Source organism: Scyliorhinus canicula, chromosome 1 (genome assembly GCF_902713615.1).
Source record: "Scyliorhinus canicula chromosome 1, sScyCan1.1, whole genome shotgun sequence".
NCBI classification, from domain to species: Eukaryota; Metazoa; Chordata; class Chondrichthyes; order Carcharhiniformes; family Scyliorhinidae; genus Scyliorhinus; species Scyliorhinus canicula.
The window spans coordinates 182169862-182196982 of NC_052146.1; the positions used below are offsets into that span (position 1 = coordinate 182169862).

The 27121-nt window shown below is 47.7% G+C and overlaps 2 protein-coding genes across 4 annotated transcripts in view; one reads left to right on the forward strand and one right to left on the reverse strand.

Moving 5' to 3' along the window:
* dzank1 (double zinc ribbon and ankyrin repeat domains 1) overlaps positions 1 to 27121 on the forward strand; it is a 257165-nt gene that overhangs the window by 190353 nt on the left and 39691 nt on the right. The gene's annotated exons all lie outside the window — the stretch shown is intronic.
* Positions 1 to 27121, reverse strand: part of kat14 (lysine acetyltransferase 14) — a 91530-nt gene that overhangs the window by 11700 nt on the left and 52709 nt on the right. For 2 of the 3 annotated variants that reach the window (XM_038803808.1, XM_038803818.1), the window contains 3 exons: positions 15562 to 15978; positions 11047 to 11612; positions 8736 to 8872 (listed from right to left, as the gene is read on the reverse strand). In XM_038803808.1, the coding sequence (XP_038659736.1) occupies positions 8736 to 8872; positions 11047 to 11612; positions 15562 to 15978 (1120 nt within the window). Of the gene's footprint in view, positions 1 to 8735; positions 8873 to 9388; positions 10083 to 11046; positions 11613 to 15561; positions 15979 to 27121 lie in introns of those variants that run through there. The other variant, XM_038803827.1, reaches the window with a different exon arrangement.

Consider the following 27121-nt stretch of genomic DNA (forward strand, 5'->3'; position numbering starts at 1 on the left):
AGGCATGCGTTGGAGGAGCCCCTGGGACTGAGGGAGGTGCTGGATAGAATCAGGGATATAAAGTCGGGAAAAGGCCCCAGGGCCAGATGGGCAGCCTGCGGAATTTTAGAAGGAATTTGTGATGGGCCTGGCACCACATCTGTTGGGGCCGTTTAATGAAGCACTGGAGAAGACTGAGCTGCCGAGACGATGGCGCAGACAGTAATCACGCTAATCCCGAAAAGGGCAAGGACCCAGTGGAATGTGGGTCATATAGGCCCTTATCACTATTGAACACAGGTGTGAAAGTATTGGTTAAGTTGTTGTCGGGGAGGATGGAGGATTGTGTCCCGGGGTGGTTGCAAAAGATCAACAGGCTTTATGAAGCTTTGCGCAAATCAAGACACAGCCGGAGTGAGGCACATCCAGAGTGAGAAGTTGGAACTTGGTAATTTTGTGCAGTGAGGTAATCGGAAAGGGAGAGAAACAGGGAGCATCCGAGACCCTGGGTGAGTTCTCCCAGTGAGCCAGAGAACACACAGCCAGAGTGAGGCACAACCAAGAGTGAGTTTGGGAATTTGAAGCTAGGTGGGAATTCGAAGCTGGGTGGGGAGGAGGTGCTTTTAACCCTGGTAAGTGACTGGTAAGTAGTTTTCTTTTCATTGTCTAATTGATTTATTTTTCTTTCATTTTTTGAAATTGTAGTTGTATAAGTTTACCCAAGGTTTAAGACATGGCAGGAGATCCCAGACCAGTGTCATGCTCCTCATGTGCGATGTGGAAGCTCAGGGACACGTCCACTGTCCCTGGCTCTTTGACGTGTAAGAAGTGTGTTCAGTTGCAGCTCCTGTTAGACCATTTGACGGCTCTGGAGCTGCGGATGGACTCACTTTGGAACATCCGCGATGCTGAGGAGGTAGTGGATAGCACGTTTAGCGAGTTGGTCACACCGCAGGTGAAAGTTACTGAGGGAGATAGAAAATGGGTGACCAAAAGACAGAGCAAGAGTAGGAAGGCAGTGCAGGTGTCCCCTGCGGGCATCTCCCTGCAAAACAGATATACCGCTTTGGATACTGTTGAGGGAGATGGCTCACCAGGTGAAGGCAGCAGCAGCAAGGTTCATGGCACCGTGGCTGGCTCTGCTGCGCAACAGGGCAGGAAGAAAAATGGCAGGGCTATAGTGATCGTAAGGGGAATAGACAGGCGGTTCTGCGGACGCAATCGAGACTCCAGGATGGTACGTTGCCTCCCTGGTGCAAGGGTCAAGGATGTCTCCGAGCGGCTGCAGGACATTCTGGGGGGGGGGGGGGGGTGGGGGGGGGGGTGAGGGGGGGTGAACAGCCAGCTGTCGTGGTGCACATAGGCACCAAACGATACAGGTAAAAAACAGGATGAGGCCCTACAAGTTGAATTCAGGGAGTTAGGAGTTAAACTAAAAAGTTAGACCTCAAAGGTAGTAATCTCAGGATTGCTACCAGTGCCACGAGCTAGTCAGATTGGGAATGTCAGCCCTGGAGACCAGGAGGAAGGAATTGGTAGGCTCCCGCTTAGGAGGGCAGGGGAGAGCTTTAGGTACCTGGGGGTGCAAGTGGCCAGGGACTGGGGGACTCTCCACAAGCATAACTTTACCAGACTGGTAGATCAGATGGAGGAGGAGTTCAGGAGGTGGGACATGCTGCCATTGTCGTTGGCGGGGAGGGTGCAGTCCGTCAAAATGACAGTGCTTCCGAGGTTCTTGTTCCTTTTTCAGTGCCTGCCCATATTTATCCCCAGGGCCTTCTTTAGGAGAGTGACCGGCAGTATTCTGAGCTTTGTGTTGGCGCGTGGGACTCCGAGAGTGAGGAGGGTGTTCCTGGAGCGAGGAAGGGATAGAGGCGGGCTGGCGCTGCCCAACCTTCTGGGGTACTATTGGGCAGCCAATGTGTCAATGGTGCGTAAATGGGTGATGGAGGGGGGAGGGGCGGCGTGGAAAAGAATGGAGTTGGCGTCATGTAGAGGTACTAGCCTGGGTGCCATGGTAACGGCACCGTTGCCGCTCTCCCCCAAGAGGTATACCACGAGCCCGGTGGTGGCGGCGACCCTAAGAATCTGGGGACAGTGGAGACGGCATCGGGGGGAAACAGGGGCTCGATGGAGGCTCCACTGGGTGGCAACCATCGGTTCATCCCGGGGAACACGGATGGGGGATTCAGGGGATGGCAAAGGGCGGGCATCAGCAAATTGAGGGACCTGTTTATTGGCGGGAGGTTTGCGGGCCTGGGGGAACTGGAAGATAAATTTGGCCTTCCCCAGGGGAACATGTTCAGATACCTGCAGGTAAAGGCGTTTGCTAGGCGACAGGTAGAGGGATTCCCTTTGCTGCCCTCGCAGGGGACGATGGACAGAGTGCTTTCGGGGGTGTGGGTAGGAGAGGGGAAGGTGTCTGACATCTATAAGGTAATGCAGGAGGTGGAGGAGTCGTCAGTGGAGGAGCTGAAGGCTAAATGGGAGGAGGAACTCGGGGAGCAGATAGAGGACGGGACTTGGGCGGAGGCCTTGGAGAGAGTCAACTCTTCCTCCTCATGTGCGAGGCTTAGTCTCATCCACTTTAAGGTGCTGCACCGGGCCCACATGTCCGGGACTAGGATGAGTAGGTTCTTTGGGGGTGAGGACAGGTGCACCAGATGTTCGGGGAGTCCTGCGAACCACGCCCATATGTTCTGGGCATGCCCAGCACTGGAGGAATTCTGGAAGGGGGTGGCGGGGACGGTGTCGAGGGTGGTTGGATCCAGGGTCAAGCCAGGGTGGGGACTCGCGATTTTTGGGGTTGAGGTGGAGCCGGGAGTGCAGGAGGCGAAAGAGGCCGGGGTCCTGGCCTTTGCGTCCCTAGTAGCCCGTCGAAGGATTCTGCTACAGTGGAAGGATGCGAGGCCCCCAAGCGTGGAGACCTGGATCAGTGACATGGCGGGATTTATAAAATTGGAAAAGGTCAAATTTGCCCTGAGAGGATCAACACAAGGGTTCTATAAACGGTGGCAGCCTTTTCTGGACTTCCTGGCTCAGAGATAGGTAACTGGGTCAATAGCAGCAGCAACCCGGGGGGGGGGGGAGAGGGGGGGGGGGGGGGGGGGGTGCATTATTGTAGTGTTTATTCTGTAACTTTATAGTGTGTTAATTTGCGTTGTTGTTAAAATGCTGGGTTGTTCATGGGGATGGGGCGAATGTATATGATTGTTAATATTATTGTTATTTTCGGTATTTTACTAAGGTGCGTTATTGTTGCATAAAATCAAAATTTCTCAATAAAAATTATTTAAAAAAAAAAGATTGGGAATGTCAGGATAGATAGGATGAATGCGTGCCTTGAGAGATGGTGCAAGAGGGAGGGATTCAAATTCCTGGGGCATTGGAACCGGTTCTGGGGGAGATGGGACCAGTACAAACCGGACGTTCTGCACCTGGGCAGGACTGGAACCGATGTTCTAGGGGGGGTGTTTGCTAGAGCTGTTGGGGAGGGTTTAAACTAATGTGGCAGGGGGATGGGAACCGATGCAGGAAGTTGGAAGGTAGTAAAACAGGGACAGAAGCAAAAGGAAGTAAGGGGGAAAAGTGTAAGGCAGAGAAGCCATAGTCAAAAATCAAAAAGGGCGACTGTGCAAGGTACAGTGACTGAGGGGAGCTCAGTAAATAGGCCCAGTAATACTAAAAGGAATAAAACTGGAGATGTTAAGATTCAAAACAGAGGAATAGTAAGGGATGACATCAGTGCTATGGAGGATAAAGTTGAATCCATTTGGGTGGAAATCAGGAATAGTAAGGCGAAAAAGTAACTAATAGGAGTAGTCTATAGGCCACCAAATAGTAACGTTATGGTGGGGCAGGCAATAAACAAAGAAATAACTGATGCTTGTAGAAATGGTACAGCAGTTATCATGGGGGATTTTAATCTACATGTCGTTTGGTTTAACCAGGTCGGTCAAGGCAGCCTTGAGGAGGAGTTTATAGAATGTATCCGCGATAGTTTCCTAGAACAGTATGTAATGGAACCTACGAGGGAACAAGCAGTCCTAGATCTGGTCCTGTATAATGAAACAGGATTGATTAATTAACTCCTAGTTAGGGATCCTCTTGGAAGGAGCGATCTAAATATGGTGGAATTTAAAAAACAGATGGAGGGTGAGAAGGTAAAATCAAATACTAGTGTTTTGTGCTTAAACAAAGGAGATTACAATGGGATGAGAGAAGAACTAGCTAAGGTAGACTGGGAGCAAAGACTTTATGGTGGAACAGTTGAGGAACAGTGGAGAACCTTCCAAGTAATTTTTCACAGTGCTCAGCAAAGGTTTATACCAACAAAAAGGAAGGACGGTAGAAAGAGGGAAAACCGACCGTGGATATCTAAGGAAATAAGGGAGAGTATCAAATTGAAGGAAAAAGCATACAAAGTGGCAAAGATTGGTGGGAGACTAGAGAACTGGGAAATCTTTAGGGGGCAACAGAAAACTACTAAAAAAGCTATAAAGAAGAGTAAAATAGATTATGAGAGTAAACTTGCTCAGAATATAAAAACAGACAGTAAAAGTTTCTACAAATATATTAAACAAAAAAAGAGCGGCTAAGGTAAATATTGGTCCTTTAGAGGATGAGAAGGGAGTTTTAATAATGGGAGATGAGGAAATGGCGGAGGAACTGAACAGGTTTTTTGGGTCGGTCTTCACAGTGGAAGACACAAATTACATGCCAGTGACTGATAGAAATTAGGCTATGACAGGTGAGGACCTCGAGAGGATTGTTATCACTAAGGAGTTAGTGATGGGCAAGCTAATGGGGCTAAAGGTAGCCAAGTCTCCTGGCCCTGATGGAATGCATCCCAGAGTGCTGAAAGAGATGGCTAGGGAAATTGCAAATGCACTAGTGATAATTTACCAAAATTCACTAGACTCTGGGGTGGTCCCAGTGGATTGGAAATTAGCAAACGTGACACCACTGTTTAAAAAAGGAGGTAGGCAGAGAGCGGGTAATTATAGGCCAGTGAGCATAACTTCGGTAGTAGGGAATATGCTGGAATCTATCAAGGAAGAAATAGCGAGGCATCTGGATAGAAATTGTCCCATTGGGCAAACGCAGCATGGGTTCATAAAGGGCAGGTCGTGCCTAACTAATTTAGTGGAATTTTTTGATGACATTACCAGTGCAGTAGATAACGGGGAGCCAATGGATGTGGTATATCTGGATTTCCAGAAAGCCTTTGACAAGGTGCCACACAAAAGGTTGCTGCATAAGATAAAGATGCATGGTAAAGTAGTAGCATGGATAGAGGATTGGTTAATTAATAGAAAACAAAGAGTGGGAATTAATGGGTGTTTCTCTGGTTGGCAATCAGTAGCTAGTGGTGTCCCTCAGGGATCCGTGTTGGGCCCACAATTGTTCACAATTTACATAGATGATTTGGAGTTGGGGACCAAGGGCAATGTGTCCAAGTTTGCAGATGACATTAAGATGAGTGGTAAGCAAAAAGTGCAGAGGATACTGGAAGTCTGCAGAGGGATTTGGATAGGTTAAGTGAATGGGCTAGGGTCTGGCAGATGGAATACAATGTTGACAAATGTGAGGTTATCCATTTTGGTAGGAATAACAGCAAATGTGATTATTATTTAAATGATAAAATATTAAAGCATGCTGCTGTGCAGAGAGACCTGGATGTGCTAGTGCATGAGTCACAGAAAGTTGGTTTACAGGTGCAACAGGTGATTAAGGCGGCAAATTGAATTTTGTCCTTCATTGCTAGAGGGATGGAGTTTAAGACTAGGGAGGTTATGCTGCAATTGTATAAGGTGTTAGTGAGGCCACACCTGGAGTATTGTGTTCAGTTTTCGTCTCCTTACTTGAGAAAGGATGTACTGGCACAGGAGGGTGCGCAGAAGAGATTCACTAGGTTAATCCCAGAGCTGAAGGGGTTGGATTACGAGGAGAGGTTGAGTAGACCGGGACTGCACTCGTTAGAATTTAGAAGGATGAGGGGGGATCTTAAGAAACATATAAAATTGTGAAGGGAATAGATAGGATAGATGCGGGCAGGTTGTTTCCACTGGCAGGTGAAGGCAGAACTACGGGGCACAGCCTCAAAATAAGGGGAAGTAGATTTAGGACTGAGTTTAGGAAGAACTTCTTCACCCCAAGGGTTGTGAATCTATGGAATTCCTTGCCCAGTGAAGCAGTTGAGGCTCCTTCATTAAATGTTTTTAAGGTAAAGATAGATAGTTTTTTGAAGAATAAAGGGATTAAGGGTTATGGTGTTCGGGCCGGAAAGTGGAGCTGAGTCCACAAACGATCAGCCATGATCTCATTGAATGGTGGAGCAGGCACGAGGGGCCAGATGGCCTACTCCTGATCCTAGTTCTTATGTTCTTATGAAGGGCAGGCAGCTCGTGAGTAATACAAGACGGTTCTTGAATGTAGTGACGAATCCGTCAGGGGCTCTGGTACCAGAGGTGGTGGTGTTCATGGACGCGAAGAAGGCATTTCATTGTTTGAAGTTTTGGGAAGGTTTGGGTTAGGGCTGAGATTTGTGGCATGGGTGCGGTTGCTCTATGTGGTGTCAAGAGCGAGTGCGAGGATGAATAATAATTCGGGTTTGCGAGGCTTTGACTTACACATGGGTATGAAGCAGGGGTGCCCGCGATCGTCGTTGCTGTTTGCGCTGGCCATAGAGCAGTTGCCGATAGCTCTTGGGAGGTCAACGGAGTGGCGGGGGATTACGAGAGGAACAGGGAACACGGGTCTTGCTCTGTGCTGATGACCTCTTGTTGTATGTTTCGGATACGCTTGCTGGGGAGGTTTGGAAGGTTCTCGGGTACAAACTGATATGTAGGGAAAAACAAAGTTTTTCTGATGAATGAGCTGGGACCACGGGCTAATTTAGCCGGGGGGGGGATGCCATTTACGTTAGTGAGGGACAGGTTCAGGTATTTGGGGATTCGGGTAGCGAGGGAATGGACAGAGCTCCATAAGTGGAACTTAACGAAGCTGACGAAGCAGGCCAGGGGGATGTTAGGAGGTGGGATACACTGCAGTTGGCGCGCGTGGGGAGGATCCAAGTGGTGAAAATGAATATTCTGTCCAGGTTCTTGTTTATTTTTCAGACTCTTCCGATCTTTATACCAAAGGCCCTTTTTCAGAAATCGGACACGATTATTTTGGACTCTGTATGGTCCAAAGGGTGCCGAGGGTGGGGAGGACCCTGCTACAGAGGTAGAGGCCGCGGGGGGGGGGGGGGGGGGGGTTGGCATTGCCAAACCTGCTTCATTATTATTGGGCGGCGAATGTGGATAAGGTGCGGCAGTGGTGGGAAGGAGAAGGGGTAGAGTGGGTTAAGATGGAACAGGAATCTTGTCGGGGGTCCAGTTTGAGGGCGATGGTGACGGCAGCATTGCCAACGGCTCCAAGAGTACACTCTGGTTTCTCTTCAGATTGTATAAATCTTTCGCCAATGGCTCAAAGTAGGTATTCAGGGAGCTTGGTGGTGCAGTCCACGGTGAAGATTTGGAATCAGTTGAGGAGGCAGTTTAAGGTGGAAGGGAGTTGGTGTTAACGCCACTGTGTGAGAATTGAGAGTTTGAGCCGGGGAGGATGAATAGTGTGCACAGGAGGTGGAGGGAAGTGGGGCTGGTCAAGGTGAGGGATCTGTATTTGGAGGAAGGGTTCACCAGTCTGGAGGAGCTAATGGAGAGGGTAGAGCTGCTGAGGGGGAGCGAGTTCAGGTATCGACACGTTAGGGACTGTGTGTGAAAGGTCTGAAGAGGGTTTCCCAAGTTGTCGGGATACACCCTGCTGGAGCGACTGATGCTTCCGGATGTGGAAGGGGAGGGAAGAATTGGGATACATATAAGTAGCTGGGGGAGCAGGGAGATGAGCAGGCGGTGAATATCAAGGTGAAATGGGAAACGAGTTGGGAAAGGAGATCAATTGGGGAGTATGGAGTGAGGCACAGCGTAGGGTAAACAGGACCTCCTCTTGTGCAAGGATGAGCTTGATACAGTTTAAGGTGGTGCACAGGGTGCATTTGATTCGGAAGAGATCAATGTGGGTTCTTCCAGAGGGTAGCAGATGAATGTGAGAGGTGTGGACGGGGATCAAAGAATCACGCACACATGTTTTGGGGTTGTGAAAAATTGGGAAGATTCTGGGCGGGAGGGTTCGCAGTCTTAGCCAGGATAGTGGGGGAGGAGGTGAACCCTGACCCTTTGGTGGCGATATTTGGGGTTTCAGAGAAGCCAGAGCTCATGGAGAGGAGGATGGCCGATGTCATGGCTTTCGCCTCTAATTGCACGGTGGCGAATTTTACTGGAGTGGCGGCTGGCATCCCCACCAGGGGTAGGGCTTGGTTGGGTGACCTGTACGACTTCCTGCGGTTGGAGAAGATAAAGTATGAGTTAAGGGGCTCTGCCGAGGGGTTCAAGAAAAGGTGGAGGATGTTGTGATCATGTTTGAGGAGCTGTTCGTCGCCGGGGGGGGGGGGGGGGGGGGGGGGGGAAAGATGTAGACTGTATAGTTGATTGCAGGGAAGTATGTTTCCAGGAGTGTTTATTTACTGTAACCTGTCTGGATACATGTTTGTAATAAAATACATTTCTTTTTTAATTAAGCTGTAATGTGTTCATTCACCCCATCAGCCTACAATTTTAAAAAGGTTTGAAGATGCAGTAGCATCCAGGCCTGTTTGTGCATCTCCATAATAAAACAGCTGAGTCATTGTATTATGCAGAGGAAATCCATACCTGATATATGGTTTGAGGACTCGTGATGTGTATGGGCTGATGATGCTTTGACTCATTAACATGTCACCCGAACCAGTCAGTCGGTGCACAAACTTTGTCTTTTGGTGTTGATATCCTTTCATGTGTGACAAGGACATCTGCAAAGAGAGAACATTGACAAAAAAAATCAAATAAACTTCTGTCAAACATTGCCGCCCACAGTCCTCACGAGCTCTAGCACTGACCTGGAAGGTTCCTGGTCTACATGGAATTAGCTGACCTCAGCCAGACTGTTGGTGGAGTCCTTTCAGGCTGCTAGTGTAGTCAAATGATAGGAGAGGGGAGGATGGCCATTGTTTTTCAACCCAATCTCAACAGACTCACACCCACATATTGGAAATACATTCATGGATATCAGAGTCATAGAGGTTTATAGCATGAAAACAGGCCCTTCAGCACAAATTGTCCATGCCGCCCAGTTTTTACCAGAGCTAGTCCTGCAATTTGGCCCATATCCCTCTATATCCATCTTACCCATATAACTGTCCAAATGCTTTTTAACAGACAAAATTGTACCCGCTTCTACTACTGCCTCTGGCAGCTCGTTCCAGACACTCACCACCCTCGGTGTGAAAAAATTGCCCCTCTGGACCCTTTTGTATCTCTCCCTGTTCACCTTAAACCTATGCCCACTAGTTTTAGACTTCCCTACCTGTGGGAAAAGATGTTGACTATTTACCTCATCTATGCCCCTCATTGTTTTATAGACCTCTATAAGATCACCCTTAATCCTCTTACGCTCCAGGGAATAAAGTCCCAGTCTATCCAGCCTCTCCTTATAACTCACACCATCAGGTCCCAGTAACATCCTAGTAAATCTTTTCTGCACTCTTTCAAGTTTAAAAATATCCCTTCTAGAATAGGGTGATCAGAACTGTACACAGTATTCCAAGTGTGGCCTTACTAATTGGAATGTTCTGGTTCCGACAGCGATGGGCATCGTTACAGGTAGGAACGGAAAATGTGGAGTGCGGCCAAAAGTTTAAAAAGCCAGATTTTTCCATCCTGCCACGGGCAGGACTGGAACATCCCACCCAAAGAGTTAGGAAAAATTTAAGCTCTGCTGAAAAGTCTCAAAGTCCAGGCTCACAGGGAATGTCACTTGCAAGAGCTAGCAGGGGTCAACTGGCATCTCACAAAAACATATCCCAGCCAAATATCAGCACTCTCTGAATGGAAGAGGAGGGGAGGAAAGTGACGGGTTGGAGGGGTGAGGCAGCAGGAAACAAACTCGAGTAATTTGATGATTAAAGGTTCAGTCATAAACTCATTGGAGAATGGTGGATGATCCAAGTCCAAATAGATTATCTAGGATGAAAGAGAACTTAATGTATAGTTAACAAAGAACTTTGGCAAATTATTCCCATTTACTGCACCATTTTATCACTGGTACAAAACAAAGTATGACATCAGTGTGTACGTTTATGTTAAAAGAAGCTATACTCAATATACAAAGATCCCAAAAAAAAGAGCATTCATATTCAAATAAAATATTATTTGTAGGAAACAAAATTACATCACAAATCTCTATGATAGAGTGACAGTGTTCCCACTCAAAATGTGAGGTGAAAAGCGGTGTGCCTGAGATGTAGTGATATCAGGCTCCCTATGAAAGAGCAATCCATTTAGTCCCGTTCTCTCCCCATTACTCTATATCGTTATTAAGTAATGAAATTAAATCAATAAGTGATTATATCACAGACATTAAGCCTGTGGCCTCTTAGCTTTGGCAAGTTTCCTCCTTTAAGCCGAAGCTGATCTAAATTCTCTAATTTAATGTGATGTTGTTTGAATTGCATAGATCAGGAAGTTTAGAAACAGATGCTGATAAAACTAAGACCTCATTGGCCAATAAACGCAAAAATCAATTTATGTCATTAATCTGGGATATATGCAATTGAATGGGAACATAGGTTTAACCTGCATGTGTGTCCTCTTAAGTTACGTATCAATCTAACTGGGTACAAAAATTTGGACGACTAATCTGATTCAATCACCTCCCCTCAAAATTGCTGCAGAGATCATGGCTATAGTGCCAGGACAGTCACAAGCAAGAAAGTGCAATTTATCTCTTGACACCTCAGCCAATTAATCTGGAAGTACAGAGAAGAAAAAGGGAATAAAATGATTATGTAAATGCATTTCTCATGTCATCAAAAGTTCTCACCGCTGATACTGATAAACAGCCTTCCTTTATCACACATTCCCAACACTTGACAATATTGTAAAGGAAGAGATTTTCTCCCAGCATCTCGTTGCTATCCTCACTCACCTGGTACCTGTCCAAGATCCGAAAGTCTTGACTGGTGGTCCGAAAGGTTCCAACACCCACTGGCATCTGGACGCGGTCATCTTCCTTGCTTCCACACCCCCCGCCAACCAACGAAACTGCAGCTTCAACTGCCTGATCCAGGTCAAAGAGGGGCAAACCACGTTCTCTCTTGGCCTGCCTCACAAGCAGTTTGCGGCGCAATCGTTTGGCCTCTACACTCAAGGCGACTGCGTGGGGGCAAGACTCCAGTCTTTGGAGTAGAAGTCTCTCATCATACAGACTTAGCGCAATACACTTAGGAGCAGGTGCTTGCACATCCCTCTCTGCCTGGATTTTCTTCCTCTCATGAACATTAATTTGAGACAGCTCAATGGCATCCTCAGGCTCTTCAGTATCAGCTTCCATTTTCTCAGCTCTCTCCTCCTCCTCCTCCGCATCACACTTAATTTGTTCGGCTGCCTTCACTTTCTTTCTATTTATGATCATGGTGCCAGTGGTCACACTAGGAGGTGGCACATACTCTATTCCAGGATCAATAACACCATCCACATCTCCCTCTTCATCATCTGAGCAGGAGGAAATGGAAAACATTCACTTCCAATGTAAGTTGTCTTTTTCTCTTGATCGTGCTTTATATTTGCACGATACTGCAGTTATTAACTCTTCAATTTTAAAAAATGAGATAAAAAGAAAAACAATGCACATTTGAAATCTCAAACAAAAACAGAAAATGCTAGAAAGTCACAGGTCAACTGCATCTCCGACATATTCGCAACTACCATCTTGACTTTACGGTTTCTCGTGGCCTCCCACTCCCTTGGTTTCATATTTAGACAAGGTCATCTATGGCAACTGCCTTGTATCTCTTAATGCTCTCACCCCCTGCCCTCTTCCAAACCCCACTCCCTTTTGTGCCAACCCAAGAAAAAACTCTTCCTCATCTCATTCATAATAGGATTTTCAAACTTCCAACTGCCTATCAGTTGGTCCCTCCAATTGCCATCATACTTAAGTAGTCACGGATTTGCTCATCCACTCCCTCACCTCCATTTGAGGCCCTTTTCCGCAGCAACATCTTTACTTGCCTGGTCATTTGTCTGGGTATGGTGATCAAAGGAGGCAACCATGCAACCAATGTTTACATTCCAAACAATGCCGTAACATAAAGTCACAGTACAGAAGTCTGCACTACCCTGTCTTTTCGCCTATACCATTGATTAGATGGCATACTATCAGTGTCAGCCCAACAAAACAGATCAATATGTAAAAATGCAGTTGCTATGTCACTGACTGTGTACACAGAATCTGCAATAGTGGTCCTGGAAGTGGAATCATTGTTGAAGTTCCAGAAAAATACCCAATATTTACCATTTGGGTGCCTAATATAAAATAGATTTTAATGGGAGATGCTGGTGAAAATCACTAAGTATTCATATGGAATGCCACAGAAATCATTTTTGCAATAAAATCAAAATAGGAGGTTAAAATTAGTGATCAAATTAGTGGCCAACAATAACTGTCATCTTTAACACAAGCACTTACCACTCTGTCTCCCAAAATAAATAATGAAAATGGATTCTTCTCCACTATAGGCCCTGTGTAAAAGCACATTCCTAGATATACAGGTTCACCCATCACCCCCATGATCGCTAACCTACATTGTCCTGCAATGCCTCAATTTTAAAATTGTCATCCTTGTTTTCAAAATTCCTCCCAGTGCCTTGTTTCTCCCCAACTCGTCTTTTCCAACAACACTCTGCATTATCTGTGTTCCTCTAATCCTGGTCCCTTTCATACCTTTGATTTTCACTGCACCACCATCACCGACGTCACGCCTTCAACTGCCTAGGCCCCAAACACTGGAATTACCTACATAAACTCAACCTCTACCCTTCTCTCCTTCTTAAAACTAGTTCTTTGACCAAGCTTATAGACCCCTGTCTCAGCATGATCTTATATACTCAATGTCCATTTTGTCTAATAATGCTCCCATGAAGCATGTTGGGACATTTTACTATATTTATGTAAAATCAAATAGTTAAAATTCAACTTCAAGATTCATTTAGTGTACTGGGCCTCAATGTTTTGAGCATATTATCTTCTAAAGATGCTACCCACCATATTCCTTCCCTTTGAAAGCTCCCTGCCCAGTCCTGCCCACAGCAAGGAATGAAGGTGATTAGGCAACTTTCAGTTTTCAAACAATGCCAGTCCTACCAAGCAAGGGCAGTATGGTGGATACAGCATCTGTGTGCTGCCTGGTATCTCTCCTTCACCCTTCATGAACTACAGCGGAGATCAATGCTGCATCCAGTCACTTTGTGCCAGCTTTTGTCTGGTCCCTTATCTGTATTGTACAAAGGGCTTCACTATTAATCAGCCAACCACACAGGTAGATTTTTGATCAAAAGAAAAATACTGCAAATTTTGTTTTAAGTGCCTAATCAAAAAATTGAGGTGGTATTTGTCAAACTTGTGCTGAGCTTCATTGGATCACTGTAGAAGGCTAAGGATAGAGAGCTCAGTGGAAGTGAGGTGGAATTTTAAAATGCCTTATTGAAAGATGAGGTGCTGTTCTTATTTTTCCTTATTTTGTAAAAAACATTATCTGGTAACAGTGTCAATTAACTGCTCTGCAGAGACTGCGGGCAGCCTTTTGTTACCTGTTTATTGTCACAATGCATACTGCATTCCCAGCCAGTGAACGTTTTGAAACATTGCCTGGTAACAAGGGCCCAAATCAACCTTTCAAAAACAGATAAAGCACCAGCACCAGGTAATTGAAGGGAAAAAAGAACATGTGAAATTATTCCAACAAATGAAACTGAAAAAAGTCACAGATTGGAATAGAGAACCTGTGAATAATCAGTAAATAACACCGACACCAAAATGGAATAGAAAAATACACTTGTAAAGAAATTCCTCAATAAACATCACTAAAATAGAATACCTGGGACCTCACGGTGCTTACCTACATTATAACTGCGACAGCACCTTCCAAACCCACAGCCTCTAATAGACAAGGCAACAGTCACACAAGAACCACAAGTCCCCATCTAAGTCGAATATCATCCTGACTTGGAAATATTTTGTGGTTCCTTCACTGTTGCTGGATCAAAATCCTGGAACTCCCTCCCAAATAACAGCACTAGGGATGTAAATATACCACATAAACTACAGTAGTTGAAGAAGGCAGCTCACTACCATCTTATCAAGGGCAATTCAAGTTGAGCAATAAATGCTAGCCTTACCAGTGACACCTATGTCCTGTGAATGAATACAAAAACTTACATTTCAAAAGTGCTTCATTGGTTGTAGAAGTGCTTTCTCGCATTCTGAGGTGTTGGTAAAAGGCACCACATAAATGCCAAGTTCCTTCATTTTAAAAGTTCTTCAATCTCCAACTTTGAAATCTCAGCATTTAGCAGATTATTTTTGACATTGCTGTATTTTTATAATAACTTCTGTTTGAAGTCAAAAGGACAGTTTAACCACAGCTGTCTTTACTCATTTCACTCTCTGTATTTATTTACTGAGAGGTTTACTTTGATACACTTCCCCTTATGGGGAATTTGAAAAACCTTACAGTCCAGCCTCACGGTTTAAGTCAAATAGTCACTCTGATAATAGTTTGTAGTGGAAGACGACTTCAGAAATAAGTAGCCCCACTGTCTATTTTAAAAACATTAAAATATTTTTTTACTATTCTTCAAATCAAAGCTGTGAGCCACATTATTAAGCTCCTTGCTTCCAGACTATTCCATGGAGGAAGCTTCATCTTTTCCAGATTACAATGGGAGCCACAATTTTGCATTTTACTAGAAGCTAAAAATGAAGCTGCCAGATCAATCCCAGAAAACACACCATTCAAACACCAAACATAGAAATTTAATCAGCTTGGCACTGAGAGGACAGTTTGTACAAATTAAGCTCCTCTGAAGCTTTTTAGTTCAAATGAAACAAAGCAAAGCTCTTCTTGCTTTAAAACTCTAAATTCTAGATGCACATTTTGATAGAATCTTTCACTACCTCGGGACATCTCAAAGAGCTTCACAGCCAACAAAGTACTATGAAATATAGACTCTGTTGTAATGTAAGACCATAAGTAGGCTGCTCGGCCCACTGAGTCTGCTCCGCCATTCAATGAGAATATGGCTGATCTGATATAACCCTCAACTTCACTTTCCTGCCTTATCCCCATAAACCTCGATCCCCTTCCCCCTGTAGGGAAATGCAGTAGCGGAATGGTGTATAGCAATTGAATTATGACCAGATAATTTATTTAAGTGATGTTGATTATGAAATGCATATTAATTAGGACACCTGGGGAAAGTCCTCTGCTATTCTGGGATCATTTAACATTTCTTTTGAGAGGGCAGATGGACTTTGCTTTGAAAATCTCAACTGAAACACAACATACCAAATTATGCAAGACTCCTTAGGATAAACTTTCCCGTCAACAACCTATAATCAAGTAAAGTAATTATAATCCACCACAGCCAAATGATTTCTTACCGTGAAACAGTGCTTGGGGGGGCATGACATCAGGAATAAGATCTGCCTCAGACAAGAGACTAGGAGTGGCAGAATGAGACAGTGGGGTCCCAGGAGCAGAAAAGTCCAGTGATGGGGATGGGGAGGGGCTGGTAAGTGGAGTTCGATCTGAGGAACTCAGAGAAGAAAAATCGATCACTTCCCCTTTCTCCAGGATCAGTTCTGACCTGCGAGTCCGGCTGGAGAACTTTACTGGGGTCGAGGACGTGCTTCTGTCGATGAAGGTAGCAGCTTCCTTTTGAGCACGCCTAATGTCCTTAGCTTCCTGAGTGCGGGAGCGTTTTTCCTTCAACTCCATGGCTGTTTCCACAGGGTTGCGACTCACTCGTTTCCGAAGCCCTTCCACTGTAATAATTGGATCCAAGGGCGGTTTGACAGCTGAGAAATGAAACGAATCAAGGCATTACTTGATTAAACATTTCATCTAGATGTCAACCAATGTTAAGTTAGCTTCCCATACAATTGAAAGAAATAAAAATCAAAGTTTCATCCACATATATCAGGTAAAACAAGAAAGCACAAATGGTGAAGTAGATCCAAACTCAATATACAAAATAATTTCAAATGGAGTACTGATGCAGAGAAAAGGTGTCAAATGGGCAAACTTCACTAAATTAACATTTTGAACTTTGCAGGTTTGCTAACTCCTGGTGATGAGACTGATATGGAACACAAATGAAAAGTTTAAAAACATAATAAAAATCATTTTTTAAAAAAATGACGTTTTTATGATAATGGGCGTGATCCCAAAAAGGAATAGAGTTTCATAAGGATTGTGTTTAGCCAAGTGTTTCCCAATGCTCGGAGCGCCGAGATGCCCCACGCTATCGAACGTCCCCATTTGGGTAGATTCAGGGTCTCAGGGGAATTCCCTGACGAGGTCTCACTTCGTCCCGTTAGCTCCGTTCACCGGAACGCCTCAGTGCAGAAGGAGATCGGGATGGCATTTAAGAATGCCATATCGATCTCTCACGCCCTCCCCACTCTCGCGACCTGCAAATCCCCCAAAACCCCAACTCTCCTATAAGGGGGTCCTCAGGCCCTCCGGACCTGCAACAGGCCAATTTCCTGTTGTGAGAAAAATGCCAACTTGTCATCTTGGCACTGACAGCCTGGCACCCTGAAGTTCCCTGCCAGTTGGCAGTATCACCTGGCCACCTTGGCAGTGCCACACTAGCACACCATTGGCACTGCCAGTGTGCCAGACTGTGTCAAGGTGTCAGGCTGGCAGTACCAAGGTGCCTGAGTGGCACAGCAGTGCCAGAGTACCATCCTATCGTGAGGTCAAGCATCTGGGCCTCTGATCACTTGGGTGCCGTTCCGTCTGGTCCCCGTTTATGGAGACCAGCACTGAACTGTGCTCATCCAAGGAGAGGCGTTTTGATCCCAACACCTTGGTGAGATCATGGGAGAGCACACTAGAGTGAGACTAGCTGTCTCACTCCAATATGCAGATTTGCTTAAAAAAAAGTGATCCGCCCACAATGGGCGAGATTCACATTGCGACGTTTTGCAAGATTGTATTAGATCTCGCGAGGCGTGACAAGAGGGATCTCCCGGCAGCTACCGGCCATGTCACGCATCTTTCGGGCGCAATGTGGCCAGTAGATTGCACCCTATAAATGTGCAAGACAAATTATGAACCCAAAGAAAAGAATGGAGTGTGGTAATGAAATTCCAGTAAGGTACAAACCAAAATTTCCATCAATTAAATGCATTTAATACTCAGCTAAAAAGAGTGATGTACAAAGACAAGAAAACAAAAGCTGCTATTAGATCAGCTGACAAGATAGCAGAAAAGAAGACTGCAGACAACTGTGGAAGTAATAAGAAATACTTTGTCAAAGACTTATTTGGCCAATGAGGATGACTAAGGATAGGTTAAAGGCTCATTAGGTATGAATCATAGAATCCCTACAGCGCAGGAAGAGCCCATTCTGCACCGAACCTTCAAAAGAACACCCTACCCACGTCCACCCCGCGCTATCCCTGCAACCCAACTTGCACATCCCTCGACACTAAGGGGCAATGTAGCACGGCCAATCCACCTAACCTGCACACTGCTGCACTGCAAGAGGAAACCGGAGCACCCGGAGGAAACCCACGCAGACACGTGGAGAACGTACAAGCTCCACACAGTCACCCAAGGCTGGAATTGAACCCGGGTACCTTGCGCTGTGAGGCAGCAGTGCTACCCATTGAGCCACCATGTGGTAGAAATATTCAATGAGCATTTTGCATTGGTCTTGACTCGAAGATTATGTTTAACTGTTAGAATTTAATGATTTTATTAATCAACCTAGAAATATTAACATGGATGAAAACATTGTTTTAGATAAGATACCTGAAAACTGATGAGAGTACCTAGATTAGAAAGCAGCCACACAAATGTTCTTAGCGAGATGGAGCATAGGCTATGCAAGCCTCCAGCTAGCATTTTAATGACTCGCTGTTCTTTGGATCAGTTCTTGCAGATTAGGATGCTAATGTAGCACCATCTTTAAAAAAGGTGACATGATGGACCAGAGTAATCCCAGGCCTGTTAATCTGACATCCGTAATTAGGAGAAACACTTGAGGGAATCATTGGGCTGTAATGTATAAATTACCTTATTTACAGAGGGTTTGATTAGAAATACCCATCATGGCTTTGTAAAAAGGCCATGTCTTATAAATTTGATCACATTTTTTTTGAAGAAGTGCAAGAGGGAAGTCTAACTAGACTTCCAAAAGGTTTTTGATAAGGCACCACATGAGAATTCTGTACAAAATCAAAGCCTCCTCATGGTAATATACGGAGCTGGATTGAGCACTGTTTGGGAGGACATGGGCAGAAAGTAGTTATAGATTTGAGTATGTTTGGAAACTTGCTACCAGTGGCATCCCAGAGGGATGTGTGGTGGGGGCACCACCTGCATATTTTCTGATGACAATATAATTTATCCGGACATCAAGTCTTCACGTCTGCTGCAATGTTTTGGGAGATTAAGGGCTCGATTTAATGGGATAAAAAACAAAGTCCCGTTTTGGGCATGTTTAGCTGGGTGTTTCCCTGCACTTGCAGCACCAAGAAGGACCACGATATTAAATGGCCCTCTGCTTCTTTCTCGGGCCTCGGCGAGGAACGTCCTGCCGAGGCTGCACTTAAGACTAATCTCCTGCACTGGCGAGCTCAAATGCTGCCCTGATCTCTCGACCCCCACCATGGCATCCAGCCCCCCTCCCCCGGCACTCAATTTCCTAGCTTACTAATTAGGGGCTCCTCGAGCCACCTGCATCCCACCTCATAAGGGCAGGGCACCCCCGAGTCTGATCCCCGACACAGGCAACCTGGCACCTTGCACTGCCAGCCTGACACGTGCAGTGCCACTGCCAGCTAGGCAGAGCCATCTGGGCATCCTGGCAGTGCCAGGCTGGTAACGCCATGGTGCCTAGATGGCATCAGGTGTGCCAGGAGTACCACTCTACCAGAGCCCGACCACCCAGGGGCCTCCAATCGCCTCGGAGAACCCACCCAAGTGCCATTACACCTGGCCCAAGTTTGTGGGAACCAGTTCTAAACGGTGCCATGGTCGGGTCTCCGAGGCGAGGCCATTTCATCACGTGCCTTGGGTAACTCCGGCGTAGTCACATTCAAGTGTGACTAACTACTCAGTTGAGTATGCAGATCGCAACACCTCACGAGATCTCATGAGATCTTGCAAGGTGTAATGAGTGTTGTAAATCCCCGCAAGATTTAATGGCCTCGTCATGTCACTGGGTTAGGCTTGACGAGGCCGGTAAATTGCGCCCCAAGCTCATGATTGGAAAATTATTCAATAATTGTATTTGGAATTGTGCAGTACTATGCATGTGGGCAGGCCTAATGTTCAACATAATTATACCCATAAGACTATAAGATATAGGAGCAGAAGTAGGTCATTCGGCCCATTGAGTCTGCTCCAGCATTCAATTAAATCTTCATATAGACATCAACTCCAGTTTACTGCCTTATAATAATAATCTTTATTATCACAAGTAGACTTACATTAACACTGCAATGAAGTTACTGTGAAAAGCACCTAGTCGCCACACTCTGGCACCTGTTCAGGTACACAGAGGGAGAATTCAGAATGTCCAAATTACCTAACAGCACGTCTTTCGGGACTTGTGGGAGGAAACCGGAACACCCGGAGGAAACTCATGCACTCACAGGGAGAAAGTGCAGATCCAAGCTGGGAATCGAACCTAGGACCCTGGCGCTGTGAAGCAACATTGTTAACCACTGCCGCCATAACCCTTCATTCCCATACTGATTTAAAAAAATCAGAGGTAAGCATGCAAAATGGGGAAATAAAGAGATCTGGGCGTTTGAGCGCACACATCTCATGTTGCATAAGCAATGCCATGAAATGATGGCAATAGCAAACAGGATGTTGGGATGCATTCATTAGGCAATTGATTGCTAGACAAGGCATACTATTTTATTTTGCATTTATATACTAATTTAATTTGCTTTTATATACTATTTTACTGTTGTTCAAGATCTTGGCCAGAATACTAGCTCCAGTTTTGGTCTTCTCACATGGTGGGTGATATTGAGGCTTTGGAAAGGTGCAGAGGTGGGCTACTAGACTAATTTCCAGTTTAAAGTACCTTAGTTAACCAATTCAGCTAAAAGAGTTAGAATGCTACTGTGATTAATATAAACATTTCAGCTATATTGTGTTATAGTTATTTGGTGCAGTAAGCGTTAAAATCCTAGGTTAGTGTGTGTGTGATTGCTGCAATTATGTTTTGTAATAAACCCTATTTTGAAAGTTGGGAGCCAGGGGAGCAATTAAACCATCATTAAAAAGATTGGGCTAATGAAATTTAATTCTGATTAAGGGGACTCCCTGTGCAGTTAATTAGATTTCAGCATGGCAAGATGCTGGGTGGAGCCAAGGCATTAGGCATTTTACAGAAAGGTCAGTTCTGAACTGAATGAAGTTGTGTCCAGAAGTGAAGCAGATTTGCTCTCACTGCAGTTCAGTTAAGAGTTTAACAGTCTTTAAAGCAGTGCAGACTTGTCCGAGGACAAGGGGGAGCTGAAACGAGCTGAGAAGCATCTTCTGAAGATATACAGTCAGAGTTTCTGCATGGGTCTGGCAGGAGTCAATTCATGACTTTAAAGCAGTGCAAAAACATCAGTCCTTCTCAAAGAACATCGCTGTAAAGCAAGTGTTTTTATGTACCATTGGTAATTAAAGTGGATTGAGAGCAGAGATGTTTTTTTTCCATGTTTAAGTGGGATAAAGATAGCAATTAAGGGTATTGTATTCCCTGTGATTTTTAAAAATAGTAATTGCAAGTTATTTCTGGTATGATGTTAAATATATTTCAATACTGTGTCATGGGAATGTCACTTTAAGAAATGTTTGTCTTCTCAAGTGGCTGCAGTAATGTCATTGTGGGGGTGGAACTGGGCTCTGGCTCTGCTTTTTACTTTTGTTTTGAGCTGGAAGCTGTTTTTGGCTCTGAGTTTTACTTTTGTTTTCAGTTGGAGGGGGTATTTTGGTCTCTCTCTGCATGCTAAATGTCTCCAGATCACTTGATGACATCAAAGTAATACCTGTTTCTGCAAGGAATGCAAACCTACTTACTTTGTTAAAAACTGTCTTTGACTTATGGATGTTGTTAGGAAAGTTACTAAGGGTTACCTAGAGTACTGTATCTTTGGGGAGGGGGGGGGGGGGGGGGTGGAGTATAGTGTTGGTAGTTGATAAGATGTTTACTGTGTGTTTATAAAATGTTAACTGGATTCATAGAATATTGTTTTTGTTTAAAATACTTTAGATCTCTGTTGCATCACACCTGTAAAGTGGGCCCTTGTGCTCCCCATAACCAAAATCTATTAAAGGTTGTGGGTCAGGTGAACACCATGATATACTTTGGTGTTCTCTAAACCCTGGCCCATAATAACTGTGTTACTAATAACATTTATTTTAATATACCATATCCCTATCTCTTGATACAATCAATCCTGGAGCGAGGTATCCTTTCCTCACAGTTTTATAAAATAAAAATAAAATATTGGGGTTTCTTTTTTTTTAAATAAACATTTTATTGAGGTATTTGTGGTTTTATAACAACAACAGAAGAAACAATGTACACACAAATACAAACATAGTTCAAAAGCCATCTTCTTCCCTCATGTCCCACCGTTTCTAACACCCTACTCTAAGCTAAGCTAAACTAAACTAAACCCCAACCCCCCCCGCCGCTGACGGTTAATTTTCGCCAACGAAGTCGACGAACGGCTGCCCCCTCCGGACGAACCCCAACATTGACCCTCTCAGGGCAAACTTGATTTTCTCCAGACAGAAAGCTAGCTATGTAAGTTAGCCAGGTCTCCGAATTCGGGGGCTTTGAGACCCTCCAAGCTAATAATATCTGTCTCCGGGTTATCAGGGAGGCAAAGGCCAGAACATCTGCCTCTTTCTCCTCCTGGATTCCCAGGTCTTCCGACACTCCGAAAATCACCACCTCTGGACTCAGTGCCACCCTTGTTTTTAACACCGTGGACATGACCTCTGCAAACCCCTGCCAAAATCCCCTAAGCTTCAGGCATACCCAGAACATATGGACATGGTTCGCTGGTGCTCCCGCACACCTATCTTCTACCTCAAAGAACCTGCTCATCCGGGCCACTGTCATGTGGGCCCGGTGAACCTTAAACTGTATCAGGCTGAGCCTGGCACATGTTGTGGAAGCATTGACTCTACTCAATGCGTCCACCCAGAAACCGTCCTCTATCTCTCCTCCTAACTCCTCTTCCCATTTGTGTTTCAGCTCCTTAGTCTGCGTTTCCTCTGACCCCCCATGAGTCAGAAACCCTCCCTTCTCCCACCCACATTCTGGAAACTATCCTATCCTGTATCCTGCTTGGTGGTAGGAGCGGGAAGGTTGAGGCCTGCCTGCGTAGGAAGTCCCGCGCCTGCAGGTACCTAAACTCATTCCCTCCCATCAATTCAAATTTCTCCTCCAACTCCCTCAGGCTGGGAAAGCTCTCCTCTATAAACATATCTCCCATCCTCTCGATCTCTGCTATCTCCGGAACCCTCCACCTAGCCTCCCCGGGGCAAACTGCTGATTATTGCAGATTGGAGACCAGACCAATGCTCCCTCTGCTCCCACATGTCTCCTCCATTGCCCCCAGACTCTCAGGGCTGCTACCAGCACGGAGCTGGTGGAGTACCATGCAGGTGGGAACAGCAGAGGCGCAGTTACCAATGCCCACAAAATAGTGCCCTTGCATGATGCCACCTCTACCCACTCCCACACCCCCCCCCCCCTAATCATGACTATATCCACCGCCCAGTAATAATTACTAAAGTTCGGCAGTGCCAGCCCGCCCTCTCCCCGGCTCCGCTCCAGCATTCCCTTTTTTTACTCGCGGGGTCTTACCAGCCCATACAGAGATCACCTTATTGACCCGTTTAAAGAAGGACTGATGAATAAAGATGGGGAGACACTGAAACACAAACAGGAATCTCGGGAGGACCGTCATTTTCACTGTCTGTACCCTCCCAGCCAGTGACAACGGGAGCACATCCCACCTTCAGAAATCTTCCTTCAGTTGGTCTAATACAGGTAGTCGGGCCAGATTAAGCTTGTGCAGCCGTTCCCATTCCCGCGCCACCTAGATGCCTAGGTACCGAAAGCTTCCCGCTACCACTCTAAACGGCAGCTCCCCCAGTCGCCTTTCCTGCCCCCTTGCCTGGATCGCGAACATCTCAGTTTTCCCCATATTCAATTTATAACCCGAAAAACAGCCAAATTCCCCAGAATCCTCATAATTTCTTCCATCCCTTCCATTGGGTCCGACCAACATAAGAGCAGGTCATCCGTGTATAGCGAGACTCTGTCTCCCCCCCCCACCCCGGACCAGCCCTTTCCAGTCCCTTGAGGCTCTCAACACAATTGCCAGCAGCTCTATGGCCAGCACAAACAGCAATGGGGAGAGGGGGGCATCCCTGCCTCGTTCCCCGGTGCAGCCTAAAATAGCCCGATGTAGACCTGTTCGTCTGTACACTCGCCACGGGAGCCTGATACAGCAGCCTGACCCAGTCAATGAAGCCCTGCCCAAATCCAAATCGCCCCAGTACCTCCCACAGATATTCCTATTCCACCCGATCAAATGCCTTCTCTACGTCCATTGCGACCACCATCTCCATGTCCCTACCCTCTGGGGGCATCATGATCACATTCAGCAGGCGACTTGACTTCCGGGCGGCGAGCGAGGAGGTCGCAGGGAGAGGGGCTCCCGCAAGCGGCAGACAAGAAGAACAACCCCCCCCCCCCCCCGACAGGCCGGACGGCGGAGGAGGAGCGCCGGCAGAGGAGCCGGAGCGGGAGCGGAGGAGCCGGAGCGGAGGAGCCGGAGCGGGAGCGGAGGAGCCGGAGCGGAGGAGCCGGAGCGGCAGCGGAGCGGCGACAGGGGGGCCCAACAGCAGCAGGTCCATCCCCTCTCCCTCCCCCCCCCACGCGGGCCAGGAGCGGTGCGGCGGCGGCCCCTCTTCTCTCCCCCCCCCCCCCCCCCCCCAACGCGGGCCAGGAGCGGTGCGGCGGCGGCGGCCCCTCTTCTCTTCCCCCCCCCCCCCCCCCACGCGGGCCAGGAGCGGTGCGGCGGCGGCGGCGGCCCCTCTTCTCTCCCCCCCCCCCCCCCCCAGCCAGCAGCGGGGACACCCCCCCCCCCCCCAGCCAGCAGCGGGGACACCCCCCAGCCAGCAGCGGGGACACCCCCCCACCCCCCCCACCCCCCAGCCAGCAGCGGGGACACCCCCCCCCCCCCCAGCCAGCAGCGGGGACACCCCCCCCCCCCCCCAGCCAGCAGCGGGGACCCCCCCCCCCAGCCAGCAGCGGGGACCCCCCCCCCCAGCCAGCAGCGGGGACACCCCCCCCCCCCCCCAGCCAGCAGCGGGGACCCCCCCCCCCCCAACCGGCAGCGACCACCGGCCCACTCGCCCCTCCCCCCCCCCCCAACTGCTGTGACCACCACGTGGCAAAGACAAAGGGACTCTCTCTCTCCTGGTTGAGTGGGGAAAGAAGACAAAAGAAAAAAGAGACTTGTATTTCTGTTCTTCCCAAAAGAAAACTGGTAAAGAGAAAAGGGGTAGGGGAAATAAATTTAAAAAAGAAAAAAAAAAATATATATATATATATATATATATATATACATATATAGATATATAATAATAAATAAAATAAAAATAGGGTGCGGAAAAGGGGGAAAAAGAAGAACAAGGAGAGAAGAAAAGATGAAGGGGAAGGGGGAGAAAAAAGTGCCAGAAGGGAGCCAAGAGAAAGGGGGCACCGGAAGTAGACTGGGCAAAGGGAAAGCCAGCTCGGCCGAACGAGTCAACACGCGAAGCGGCGGGAAGGATGCTTCGCCGCATCCAGAAGAGCTGGACGGGCGGGCAACCTCTCCCCTGGGGTTAGAGGGGGGCGTGAATTGGAAGGAAGCCTTTGCCGAGGTGGTGAGGGAGCAGCTGCAGGCAATCAAGGCAGAGTTAAAAGCAGACGCAGAGGCCGCAGCACAGGCAGCAGTGACCAGGGCCATGTCAGGGGTGCAGCAGGTTCTGACCAGATTGGAGAAGAAAGTGGATGCCCAAGGGAAGATACTGGAAGCCCAAGGGAAGATACTGGAAGCCCAGGGGGCAACCATTAAAGAGCTGGAGAAGGCAGCGACGGACGCGAGCGACCGGGTCATATCCCTGGAGAGGGGAATGGTGAAACTGAGTGCAACACAGGGGAGCCTGAAGGGCAGGGTAGACGACCAGGAGATCAGCTCGAGAAGGCAAAATATTAAGATAGTGGGCCTGCCAGAGGGGATAGAGGGTAGAAATCCCACAACATTCGTGGCTGCAATACTGGGCTCCTTAGTGGGGCGGGAAACGTTTCCCACCCCACCGGAAATGGACAGAGCTCATCGGTCACTGCGCCCGAAGCCCAAGGAAGGGGAAAAACCGAGAGCAGTTATAGCCAGACTGCACCGGTACCGGGATAGGGAGACAATCCTGCGCTGGGCCAAGGAGAATAGAGCCTGCAATTGGGACGGGCACGCCATCCGAATCTACGAGGATTTTGGAGCGGACATAGCTAAGAGACGGGCGGAGTTCAACAGAGCGAAAGCAGCTCTCTATAAGAACAAAGTACGTTTTGGTATGCTGTACCCAGCAAAACTCTGGGTCACATACCAACACAAGGAATATTTCTTTACAGCCCCTGCCGAGGCGAATAGATTCGTCGAGGAGCACGGGCTGGAAAAACGCCATGGGAAGTAGGGACGAGGGGCCCATGGCAAGGAGATACGTCATGCCGACGGGGGGGTGGGGAGGGGCGAGGCAAAGCCAGCCCCCTCCCCCCTGGCAGGAACACCCAGAACGGAAAACAACCCAATGCCCAAGGGCCCGCTCCAGGTGGGAGGCCAGGCCCCGGCACGAGGGAACGGGAGTACTGGAGAGGGGAGAGGGGAAGCGGGACAGCAACCTCCGAGAAGGGAGCCACCGTGCTAGCAGGAAAGCTAGCGAAGGGGGCGCGCAACAGAGCAGGGCCGCAGCGCACCCCCAACAGGGGGGAAGGCGCCAGGCAGGGGAGGGGGGGGATCACCCATCAAAGGTGGGAGAGCAAATGGGGACAGGAATGGGGGAGAGAGGGGCAATGGAGGGGTACACAGGGGTATCCCCGAAAGGGATAGAGCGGGGGGGGGGGGCACTCGGGGGGCGAGAGACCAGGGAGGGGAAACGCAGGGACGAAGGGACAAAAGAGGCCAGTAAGGGAATAGGGCCACAAAGTGCCACAGACAAGGGCTCGAAACAGGGAACTGCTGCAAGCACCCACCCAGTACGGTCTGTGGGTGAAGGGGCCCCCCGGAGTGCAGGGGACTACCCGCGTGGCGGACACAAAGTGGACGGCCATGGCGGGTGTCCCCGGGACAAGGGGGAACCCCGGAGCGCAGGGACCCGACCGCATGGGGAGAGCAGTGATAGTGGACATCCTGGACGGCCCCCTAACAAAGGGAAACCCCAGAGGGCAGGGGCGCGTCCACCGGACAAATATGGTTAACCCCACAGGAGCAAGGGGGCAGAAGCCCCCCACCAGAATAGTCACCTGGAACGTAAGGGGACTTAACGGCCCAGTGAAGAGATCTAGAGTCCTCACCCACCTTAGAAACATGAGGGCCGACATAGTCTTCCTCCAAGAGACGCACTTGAGGGAGCAGGACCAACTGCGGGTAAGAAAGGGCTGGGTGGGACAAACCTATCATTCCTGTTATGGGGCAAGGGCCAGGGGGGTGGCGATCCTGATTGGCAAGAGGACAATGTTTAGGGCGACAAAGACGGTTACGGACCCAGGGGGACGGTATGTCATGGTCAGCGGGGCCCTGGATGGGGCGCCGGTAGTTCTAGTTAACGTGTACGCGCCCAACTGGGACGACACGAGCTTCATCCAAAGACCATGGCAGAAATCCCGGACATAGCGACGCACCGACTAATCAT